This window comes from Dromaius novaehollandiae, chromosome 15, assembly GCF_036370855.1.
Source record: "Dromaius novaehollandiae isolate bDroNov1 chromosome 15, bDroNov1.hap1, whole genome shotgun sequence".
NCBI classification, from domain to species: domain Eukaryota; kingdom Metazoa; phylum Chordata; class Aves; order Casuariiformes; family Dromaiidae; genus Dromaius; species Dromaius novaehollandiae.
The window spans coordinates 15,906,987-15,919,076 of record NC_088112.1 but is presented as its reverse complement, the minus strand read 5'-3'; the positions used below and the strand labels follow the sequence as shown (position 1 = coordinate 15,919,076).

Below are 12,090 nucleotides of genomic sequence, written 5' to 3'. Positions count from 1 at the left end.
GAAAAGCAATCACAGTTGGTTACTAGGATACAAAAAAATCACTTAGTACATTTCTTCAATGAACATACACAAATTCAGTAAATTAAGACTTTTTCTTTCTCTCTTACATAAACAGTGTGGTTGCAAAGACATTTCTTGGAACCCTTTAAAATAAATTAATATCTTAATTACTATGCAATAGCAAACAAATAGAAGAGATAGCTGAGACTTGCAGGTGAGCTGCATCCTTTGTCTAGACATGAAACTTATTTTGGAACAAAGCCAGGTGTAAATGGGCTGCAGATTCATTACTGCCAGTATCCATGTGCAGACGCTGGTATTTGGCATGCTCACATGCCTTTTCAACGTGGATAACATAAGCAGTAGACTAAGCTAATTTGGAAGAAGGCATTCTTGCTTCAGAAAAATCCTGGACAATTCCGTGTATAGAAAAGGTCTTACATAAAAGAATCTGTCGGCAGATCTCTGAATCTACAAGGTGAAATGAGAGGTAAGTTTTCCTACACAGGGTTGTAGCTGCCAAGCCCATCAATATGAGGCCAGCATCCACAGTGCAGGGCAAGAGCCATTGCTGATGGGCAGACACTGTTCAAAGTGCAATCAGACTAAGTCTGCCCCAAGACACTTAAGACGCTTTTGGAAACAACACTCAGAATCAGAAAATTCATTCTAGATAATTAATAGGATTTGGTCATCTTTTTTTTTTTGTTTGTGGTTTTATTTTGTTCTATCCTATCCTAGCCCTCTTAATATCCCCAGCGGTCCCCTGGCACGACTCAGTACAGACTGCTATTCAAGGCTGTGAACACACACTGTAGGTTTTGTTGGTTAAGATGAGTTTTTATAAACTTTAACCGAGACGGATTTCCTTGAAATTTTGACTTGCGAAGCGTCTGTCCTTCTCACTCACCGTCTCCCTTTGATCACACTGGCAGCACAAACAGTGCTGTTATGCTGCCGGCAAATCACGCAGTCATTGGTATTTAAGAGTCACAAATCACATGGCAGTATGAGGCTCTGCCTCGTACTCTGAAGAGGACATCTCCCTTCCAGGAGAGATCAACCAAAATGCCTAGCATACTAAAATACTTGCAAGCCTTCCTCCATGCGCGTGTCAGGAACCTCTGCGTCCATTAAGCTTTCACTCCCTGTCCACATGGTCTTCGGCTTTCATTCTTCAGATGCTCTGCTGAAAAGGGTCTAGTTGCCCAGGCCCCCCCGGCCCGTGCCCTGCTCTCTGAGGCTGGCCTCCCCAGCCCGCCTGCACACCAGCGCTGCAAGTCTCAGCGCTCCTCCATCCCCACACCAACCCTGCAGAGCCGTCCCCTCGTTCAGTGATTCTCCGGTTCACTCTTGTTCCAGAAGACCTTCCTTCCCTTCTGATCTGTCAGCTTGAATGCTAGTTCTCCCCTCGCAACTCCAGCCAGGGAATACCATTTCCTTCCTAAGATCCTCTCCGGTTTCCTCTCCAAATGGCTCACTTCAGTCACGAATCTGTCACGAGGCTGTCTATGTCCCAGTGCTCAGGCTATTTGTGAAAACCCAGTCTGTCGTGCCTTTCCTTTCTGCACCAGGAGGACAGCTTCTCTGAGTGCCCTAGATTTGCATATCCCTGGGACACACAGCTTCCCTCTTCCTTCAATCCAGCTCTTACTCAAGAAGCAATTTTAATACATACCATTTTCCTAGATATCTCTACAGCCCACAAGTCTCATCTACATTTTTACTCTAAAAAAGTCCCTCTAGGCTTGATTTATGCTAGCATTAGCAAAGCAGGCTGTGTTCGCCAGCCAGCAGTGGAGTCCCAGGGAGCACCGAGTTGCAGAGCAGATCTGCCGCTGATTATCCGATAAAATTCGGGCCACTTAAACACTCGTTCCATTGTGTAATTTGTCCCCATGAACCGCCATATGAAAGCTATCTCTATGTCTTTACAAGCCAGCACAATGGAAACTGCACAAAAACACCAGTTAATGCTCTTTATCACTAAAAGTGAACCAAAAACAGTCTAACAAGCAAAACCCAGTTAGCAAGTGATCACATTTTTCATGGTTAGAAAGCCTTTTACTTTGCAGGACAAGGTAACCAAGAGGTGTTGCTGGCATCCTGAAGAAAGCAGCTCCAAAGAACAATCTCTTAAACAGGCATTTCTTGGAAACATGTATTTTGAAGGAGCCTCTAGGGATTATCTAGCCCAGCTTTTCCCTCTGATGGGACCAGCTCTACTATTGTCAGGCCTAATAGATGAGTAACAAACTTGTTCTTAAAGACCTCCAGTGATTAAGATTATTCCAATTTACACACTCCACCAAGAGTTTGCCTTGTGAACCCCACCGAGCTGCCCCCTTGAGAACATCCACTCAGAAGTCTTTGTCTGCCCGCAGTAGTTCACTGCGGCCTTGGCTGGTCCCCTCCTCCTCTCAGCAGCAACTGTGGTCGCCATCAGGACACTAGACCAGACAGACCTTTTGTCCGACCCACGAGGTCAGTCTTACATAGCTACATAGCAGTAGTTGAATCCTCTGCCGGGTCCATGCATCAGGGAGCCCAGACCCGTTCCTCCTGCAGGATCCCAGCCCCAGCTGTGATGCAGGTGCCAAGCATTTCAAATGACCAAACAAATGGTCTGTCCAACAGTGTCAAGTTCAAGACCCCAAGAAATAGCAATTTCCCCTCATTAGGAATTATGCTTTCAACCTTAGCATCACACAGGGGAGATAACTTCTGAACTCTACTCTATAAATTACAGAACATGTTAAGCTGAGAGCCAGTGCCCCTGAAGAGACCAAAATAGATAACAAGCTCAGGAAAGCTGCTGCCACAGTGTTAGTTATCTTGGAGGAAAGAGAGATAAACCTGAATGAAATTATTTCATTTCTGCTCCCAAATGGGATATTCTATCTTTTATCTTGGGCTTGTCAAGCAGGGTTCGGCAGTTTTAACATTCTAGTTATGGAGGAGGGCAAAAATCAAACAACTATTTTTCCCTGACATTTGAAAACCTGATAGAAAACTTCATCTCAGGGAAATTCTCTCCTGATTGACTATCTTTTCTGTGTTGTTATACAGGCTATGAAAGAGAGAGATTTGCTTTTATGTAGTCTGAATAGTTATTTCTCCTGTGTAGTCATATGACATTATGCCATCAGGACTGCAATCACAAGAAAATGAGAGTCATAGACAAATGGATGGTTAAAACAGGAGAAATCCTAAAGTACAAAAGTCTCATTATTATGTAAATATCCACAGTGAAACAAGAAAACAAAACCTGCTATATGCAACTATCTAGCAGACAACTCTATAAACACAACTGCATCCATTTTTTCCCTTTAAAGAATTGGTAGCTCTTAAAAAAATCCAAAATGTGATTTCCCTGCTGTATTGAAAAGCTTTGAAACGTATGGCTTTTCTTTAAGGATCCTCAGGTGTAATTCCCTCAGTGAGCGAGGAGTCATTCCTTATGTCCTGGTTTGGTTTCTTCACACTAGTCCTGGTGGTGTGGAAAGGAGGGGGGAAAAGAAAGGCTTTGCTGGAGCAGGGAAAGGGACCTGGTCTGTTCTTCTCAGTGGGAGATCTCCAAGCTACACCACTGCCAGAGGTTTGAAAGAACTGGGAGAGAAAAAACTCCTAGGAGGAAAGAAAGCCTTGCTAACACAAAGCGGAGGAAAAGATCTCCCTGGACACAGAGGGAAAAACAAATTAACAAGCAAGAAATCACTTTCCACTCCCTCTCTCCTCCCCAAAGCCCCGCTGCATCTGTTCCGGCACCAGGAATTTCATGTTCCGACACTCGGTAATTGAGACAACAGGGCATCCAGGTCTGAAGAGAAAAGCTGGCACAGGTATGCTGAGATACAGCTTTCACCCAGCCATCTCAATGCCAGTGATTCATGCTTCTTAACACTTGGCAAAAAACACAGCTGTCAACAAGACAGACAAGGATCAACCCAAAGAAAATGGCACCTGCTCCTGGCCAAGCACGGCGTCCCCTAGGCAGACGCCTACTGAAGCAGCCGTTGGGAGGGGGATGCTCTGGCTACCGCAGCTGTGCGGTCCTGCTGCATGGTCCACAGGCGAAAGGGTGGGATGGGGAGGTTTTTGGAGAGGTGGCAGGACCTTGCAACCTAAGGGCACTGGGGCCACCAGAACAGCAACTTAGGGGGTCAGCCCCTCTGGGACCCAGGAGGCTACCGACGCCAAGGGCAAGGGTGGAGAAACTGCCTAAATGAGAAGAAACAAACAAAACATGGAAATGCTTTTCCAGCAAAACTTCTTCCAGCTGCTAAAGAGAGGGAAGCCTCGCCGAGCCTGGCCGCCTGGCCAGCTCCCTTCTGATGGGCTGTTTGGGCGCCCACCCCGCTCAGCGTCTGTTCGTAAGCGAGCACACGTCTGCCCTTGGGGCAAAGACTGGAAAACAGTTCTCCAGCCAAGCTATATTTTGATGCCAGGAAGCCCCAAATAAGCGTGTGGCCAAGGAGCTCATTAGGCGCAGCGAAGGTACAAGCTATGAGTCAGCCATGTGGTTTGGCTGCCGCAGCAAGAAGCAGGCTCAGAAAGCTGGACCGCTCTGGGCACGAGAAAGCAGGAGACAAACCAAAGGGGGAAGATGGGTGGGCAGAGGCCCGAAGTGAAGACACGGAGGAGATGGCACACACCTCGTGCATAAGGACACTGAGATGGGCCACGTGTCTCCGTGGCTCAGCCCGGGTCGTGTTGTGCTGTGTGGCTCGTGGAGCTGTCCCAGCAGAGGAGCCCCCGCTCCTGGTTCTCACTAACTCTCCCCCCGTCCACTTCAGCCCCTTTCCTTCCCTGCTTCTCTCAGAAACCCACCATGTCCACCGCGGTGAGGCACACGCTCCACCTTAGGCAAGCTTGCGCTTATTTTAGCTACCAAGCGGCACAGATAGGCTCTGTAAACAACTGGATGCTGCTGAGAAAAGGTTTCCCTTCAGGGCAAACGGTGCAGCGGGGCCCTGCCTATCCCGCAGTGCAACTCAGAAGCTGAACTGGCCTGACCACCAAAGCCGTGGCAGATAACAAGGATCAAGGTGCGTATTTTCACTCATGATTCAAAGGCCAGTGAACATGATATAAAAGGAGGATCCTTAGTAGAATAGGAAACATGGCATAAACTTCAAAGTGACTCATCCTTTTCATGTCAAATAAACATTAATGCCTGCACATTCAAACTTGACTGCCTAAAGTTAAACACCTTGAAGATATTTAAGCACCTACATGAGTTGTCAAATCATAATGTGCTGGGCAGCAGTGACTTCTTCTGCCTGCAGTGAGGGCTGTTTGCATATACAAGTTTTGCCTACAAACACAAAGGTAGGTGTGTGATTTTAAGCACCTGTGTTAGGGTTAGGCGGTGACGCAGAGGTCCTATTGGCCTGCGGCAATTACCCAGAGTAATAAAAGGAAAAAAAGTGCCGTCTCCTAGATATCTTGCCTCTTAGGAAAACAATTCCCCTCTAGAGTGTAAACAATAAAATAGAAGAGGAGGCACCCAGAAAGCACTATATGGCGTGAGAGTGGAGAGTAATGAAACATGCTCTCACTTTAATGACACACTTGGCAATGCGCTGTGTGTGTCTGACAACACAACAGGCCATGGGGCACAGCACACAGCTCCACTTAGGACTGTCTTGATAGGTGATGTGTTCCTGGACCCACGCACAGTTGTTTGTACAGTCTCAGCAATCTAGATGCCAATGGTGGCAGGGAATTCAGCATGCCAGTTGGCTGCAGCACATTTTTGGGTATGTACTGTGCAAGGCTGTTTAAAGATAGTCCTCAGTATATGCTCAACCTGTTCCAGCTCTAAATCACACTGAAGGCTGAGCAGTTTCACGGGTTTCCTTTTGAAGAGTGGAAGAGCAGAAAGTTACAAAAGAAGCAGCAAATTAAGCTATTTTTGCACTTCTGTGACCTTTTTCCTGGAGATGCTTCATATCTGCATGTTAATTAATTAACTCTCGTATACCTGAGTCAGCCAAACAGTGTTTTCTACCTCCCTTATGTAGAGAGAGAGACATGGCAGGGTGAAGTCAACTGCTCAAAGGTCAGACAGGGAGTCAGCAGCAAAAGCAATGACAGACTCCAGAAATCTCACCTCCAGGACTAAGCGAGGTGTGAAAACAGACAAAATAGGGCTGTTATTGAGGCAGGCTTAATACCTGTAATCACCAAGTTGAACCAAACCCAAACCAAAAACTGGTCTGAATAGGTATCTTTTTCACTCAAACCAGAACAACCTGAAGTGTTATTTTGTAGTTTTGTTGAAGTCAACCTGGAACCAAACCAATTTACTGAAATAATTCCCTGCTCGCCGCACTCATAACTCCTCCTACCGTGTATCATTAGTAACCAAAGGGGAAGGAGGGACAAGAGAACAAATCAAAACAAAAATGCTCCTTGAAGCTGAGCTTTTACCCCATGATAAAAGCAGGTAGACCTTTCTCCACTAAGTGGTCTTTGCTACTAATATCATGCAAAAGAAGTGCGTATATTATGATAACAGGCATTGGTATTTTCAAAGGGGTATGCAGAAATAGCATCATCTTTTAAGCACAAGCTATAAATTCCTGCTGCTCTCCTCTATGTGGGACCCTCTGACCATCATTCTTCTGCCACAGACACACAGGAGGAAGCATCAGTCTGACAACAGTCTAAACTTGGGATTTCTGACTTGCTGAGAAAGAGTTAATTACCATTTTCTGAAAAATACGAAATAATTTCTTGAAAATAAGAAATTAAAGTCATTTCTTTGAGAACAAGCCCCATTCTCCCTTGTGTTTACCAGACACAAATGCCAGTCATACTTGGTATTCCTTGCAGTTGTGAGGAAGGCAGTGGGAGAAGCATTGCAATCAGATCCCAGCCGGATTCTTAAAAGGGAATTTGGCTCCTTTGTTAAATACCAACAGCCCTATTTGGGCCAGGACCAACAGCTGGAACCCAACTGGCAAGTTCCTTGCTCGTGCTTGGGGCGGCAAGTGCCTGCTGCCCTCCCTGCCCTGCCGTGGCAGCAGCTGTCCGCACGCCATGCCGAGTCCCCCTGCACCACTAGGGCACTTGCTCCCTGCACGTTATCCCTCGCTATCTCCTAGCACCTTTCAGCTCCATGGAAAGGCTTCTCCAGGTCAGGAGGATTTTAGCCTCTCCCAGCCTGTCAGACGAGAAATTTTTAGCCTCTGTACTGCTAGGCTTTCTGCTTCAGAGGAGACTTCATGCCCTCACCTAGCTACTGGTCATTTGCTGAGCCCCGGTGAAAGTGTCTAGCAAGGAACAGTTAGGGAAGTGCCTTAAAACGGAGGAATTAGCAGCATCCACAAAGGCAGCGTGCAGACGTGTGCTGCTTGCCGGCTTGCTGCCCAGCAAGCTAACACAGAAGACAGCAACTCATCAGCAGCACCACTGGTACCAGTAGCCACAGCGGCACTCGGGGGCCGTGGAATCAGATGCTGGCATGCAACGTATCAGCCAGCAACATCCACCCGGCCTCCCAGCCCGCTCGGCAGGTCAGAACAAGTTCCACCCATTGACTGCAATGTTGCAAACCTAGTTTATCACCTACAGGAGACAGAAAAATGACATGCCTCAATAATAAAGAATTCACTCTTGCTTAACCACCTGCCCGCAAATCGTCCCAAACAATGGGCAGCGGTAAGGGGAGGGAGGCGAAACATCTACATCCATGCGTAAATCCCCTCCATGCATTTGCTTCCGCTGGAGAAGGGTCAGAAAGGGGCAAGCAGCAAACCAACGCGGGTCGGCTCTCCCCACCGAGGGACCGGGCACTGCGGCTCTGGTTGCCCCTCCGGGGTCAGACCAGCTGCAGGAGGAAACCTTCCTGCCGGAGCATGGCTTCGTGTATCATCTAGCTGTCATCTAGATAAGAACAATTTCCACCACCACCTCAGGACCGTTGTTAAGCGTATCTTGACACATCGCAGCTCTTTTCCATTCAAATGCCTCCTCAAGCAGTTCAAATATAGAAGCTGCCTTTCATTAGCCCCAGCCTATTACTCATTTCAATACCACTCCAGCGAGAAACCTCACTGCTAATTTGACAATGCCTCCATGCACTGTGTGTTAACCGTGAGACACTTGGCAAGCAGAAGTTTCCCAAGCTCCCGATACAAATTTCTCCAGCATCAATAGCATGTGTTCTTGTATCATTAAATGGAAATGTGGTCAGAAAGGGTGAGGCTGGGCAGGATTTAAAGGTGCAATAAACCCACAAAACCCATTCCAGTGAATTTATATATAAAAATGAGCTGAACTGTGTTCAATAGGATTTAAAAGTGAATTCCATTATTTGAGAAGAATATTTACATTTATATGTAAACCCCAAATTGTTGATCGTTCGGCTTTTCCGTGAGCCAAATAATGGATGGCTTCCAGGTTTTCTCTACATCCGATCAGAACGTAAAGATTGAACAAAATGAAAAAAAGAGAAACAACATCTGTATGCTTCCATAGTTAGTAAGAAGTTTAACACAACAGGTCAGCAAATTTTAGATTTAGGGGGTTTTTTTCTTTTTTTTAAACAAACTACTGCAGCCTCTGGGACAGGGGAGAGAAATTCTTTTGTTAGTTAAAATGACAATGAAAGTTCATTGCTCAGTCTAACAGGGTGAAAAAAGAGGTGCATTTTGGATTTTTTAAATAGAGAAGAGTAAAGACTTAATTCTGATTGATTATCTTTGAGTAACTCTAAGCAACCATGGCATTTATAAATAGGATTTCATCCAGCAATTCAGCCTTAAGGAAAAACTTCATTATTTTCAAAACAACCAGTCCAAGAAAAGTTCTAAACCTGCTTCTCTCTATAATGATGTTTGGATAATGAAAGACAAACAATAAAACCGAGAAGATCAATATGAGCAGCCACATAAAAAAATTACTGATTCATGTCCAACTTGAGAAAATATAGGTTTATAAAGTTTAAAAATGCAAACATCCAAAATTTTTGATGCTGTCTTATGTTAACAGCCTCTTTTGACTGTCATTACTCTGTAAAAACTGAGCACAGCTGAATCTGGGGAAGAGACATTTTTAGCATCTTTCAGCACATTAGCAAACAGCGTTCAAGTGTCCTGCATGTTTTTTGCCTTGCGCAATTTGACAAATGTTTGCGAATGGACTATCCCCAGCAAAGCAATGCTCCATAGACAGCTTCCACCTGGCACGACAGGCCTGAGACTTTCTAGGCCACCAAAACAATGTTGGAGCTGGGAGGTCTATATAAATCAGGCCTTAAGTTTTTCCATCGAAGTTTTCTCTTTCTCAAGAATTTTCGTAAAAGCACCACTAGGAACTCTTTAATCATCAAACTGCGGTACAACTGATGTCATCTCTTTTTTTAAATTCACATGTGTAGGGCTGTGCATGTGAAGGCTGCTCAGGAAAGACTGTTCTAGCAATAGGCAGAAAGGCCGATCCAACCCTTAGCCTTCTGTAAAAGAGCTCACAGCTGCATCCCGCTTCCCAGCAGGTACGGATATTTTTTTCTTCAGGAAGCACCAGCCTTACCAAAGTGTCCTCCCCTGACCCAAGGATCTTTCCGCTGCCCTCTCAGCTCTTTGCATATGAGCCTTGATGTTGCCTCTAGGCTGAAAAGCCTGCAGACGAAATGAATTTTCTCCAAGGTCATGCACTCCTTTCAACGCCTTTATTTGTCGCTTTGTGAGATATTAAATAAACTGCAAACTTTATAGTGAAAGGAGGTAATTTCCCATATGAATGTAATAGCAAGATGAGATGCATAAGCTTTCAGCTAGAAATCTAATTACAGGTTCATAGCTAAATCACAAGTCTAGAAGCTTTCTTTTGTGCCTTGAAGGTCCTAAGCACCCTCTTTTTGCAAAGACAATATATGGCACATCCAAATGCAAATCTATTCCTCTCTTTATTTCTATATTCAACTCTCTGGCTGATTACAGGGAGGCATGTGTGTGTGTTCAATAGGTCCTCCTGCTTCTTTAAGTAAGTTTAATAATACCCTTTTTATTTATGGGAGTACAAAATACAAAGGATGCAATGCAAGAACTCTGCAAGAGGAGAAAGGAAAAGAAAAGCAAACTAGCTGAAGATACAGACTGGCAAGGGCTCAGTAATTCAATACTGTTGATTCTATAGAGACCAATGGCTTTTATTATGCACCGATTCTCTGAAGAGGAAAAAGCACCACAATGCTGAACTTGAAAAGAATCTGCACATCTCTTGTATAAGAGCAGCATTTTCGAAAAAGGCAGTTTAAAATCAAGGCACTCTACCAAACATTTCAGATCTGCTTTCAAATAGTTTCCCTCCAGCGACTCTAACAAGTAATGCCTCACTGCACAGTTGCATAGAAGTCCTTTAAAAAAAAGGGGGGGCATTTAAAGGAAAGCCCCTAAAAGGGTTCGACTGAAAGGCAGGAGGTCTCCAGCTGCAAGAACAGCTCCGCTTCACCCTCTCCTCGTTGCTCTCACATAGATCAGGGTATCCCCGGGCTGCTGAAGCATCATCGCCGCGATGCCCACTGCGCCTGGCGCCCCTCAGTTTTCATTTTCCACCGCTTAATTCCGGGCCGCTTCGCAGCAGCGTGGGGCGCGGGACGGGGACGACGCAGCCTCGCCCGGGAAACGCCCGTCCCGAGCCCGGCTCGCCTCGCCCCGCACCACGGACACGAGTGTGTCCCCGTCTCCGCGGGGCCCCTCCCAGCGCTGCCCGCGAAAGCCCACCCGGCTCCCCGCGGAGCCGCCGCTGCCCGCGCAGGGCCGCCTCGCCCCGCCGTTACCTGCCAGCGTCTTGTGCACCGTGTTGCCCATCACTCGGCTCGGCGGGGTGGCGGAGCCCGGGGCGGCCCGGCGCTCCGCAGGGCCATGGACAGCGCCCGCCTCCCGCTGCCGCGCTCCGCCGCGCCGAGCCGCGCCGCGCCGCCCCGTCCCGCCCCGCCGGGCAGCGGAGCCGCCCCGTCCCGCCCCGCTCCGCCGGGCAGCGGAGCCGCGCCGCGCCGCCCCGCGCCGCCCCGTCCCGCCCCGCCGCGCCGAGGAGCCGCCCCGTCCCGTCCCGTCCCGTCCCGTCCGGCCGCGCTCCGCTCCGCTCCGCCGGGCAGCGGGGCGCAGCCGAGCCGCGCTCGCCCCGTCGCTCGCGGCGCTGCCGCCGCCGGCCGCCTCCCCGGCCATCCGCGGGGCCCGACTGCTTTTGAGAGGCCGCTCCACCAGGAGTGCGCTTTTTGCCTCTCTCCCCTCAAAAAAAATTCCCCAGTGCAGTTTTTGAGCGCAGAGATGGTAAGTCAAACTTTATCCTCCGAACACATCCTTCTGTCACCAAAACCTTCCCGAAGGGGCCAAGCCACACTGGGAAACACGAGGACTCGATAAACCGGAGCTCTTTTCCGCTCAGTGCCATTTAGTCAGTGGGTCACCTTGGATCAGCCACTTCATGTCTCAGTGACACAGCTTCCCCCCCTGGGATTTGAGGATGTTAACAAGAGTGTTGTGTTGGCAAATTCGTTATTAGTTTGAAGCACACCGATACCATGGTGATGAAGGACACCTCAGCCGACAGCTTGAAGTGCGGTATTGACAAGATTTTCCTTGCAATTTCTATCTTTTTTTCCAATCTCAAGCATGAAAGCAAGCTTATAGCCTCATTAGAAAACAGCAAGGGGGCCCTTTCTCAGCCCGTCCCCACTCGTGCTGATGAGGGGTGATAGTGCCAAGCATTTCTTTCGCTGATGCTGTTTTCTTCATTTTAGGAATGGAGAAATGGGAGGATCAGAGCTGCACAATTTGCTGCAATTGGCACACCAAGCTGATGCCATCTGGGAAAGGCCACAGCTCTTATCCCGCAACCAGAGCCATGTCCCTGGCCTGTCAGATGCCCTGGGACATAGTAAAGTCCACAGTGGACAGCAGTGGAGAGCCAAGAGCCAGTAGCCCAATGGCTAGGCAGAGATCAGGCTTAGATCTGTCACAGGGAAGCTAAAATAACTGGCCTTTAATCCCTATATCATGTTGAACTGGTCAAGCATGGCTCAGGGATGATGATGAGAGGGGACAGAAAAACCTAATTTCCAGTATTTGTGCCATCATA

At 47.6% G+C, this 12,090-nt stretch overlaps 1 protein-coding gene across 2 annotated transcripts in view; it reads right to left on the bottom strand.

The window, feature by feature from the left end:
* NEURL1B (neuralized E3 ubiquitin protein ligase 1B) overlaps positions 1–12,090 on the bottom strand; it is a 154,395-nt gene that overhangs the window by 27,491 nt on the left and 114,814 nt on the right. The window contains exon 1 of one of the 2 annotated variants that reach the window (XM_026122699.2): positions 10,790–10,925. The exons of the other annotated variant lie outside the window; for it this stretch is intronic. Within the exon in view, the coding sequence (XP_025978484.1) occupies positions 10,790–10,820 (31 nt within the window). The 5' untranslated portion in view covers positions 10,821–10,925. Of the gene's footprint in view, positions 1–10,789; positions 10,926–12,090 lie in introns of those variants that run through there. 2 annotated transcript variants of the gene reach the window in all.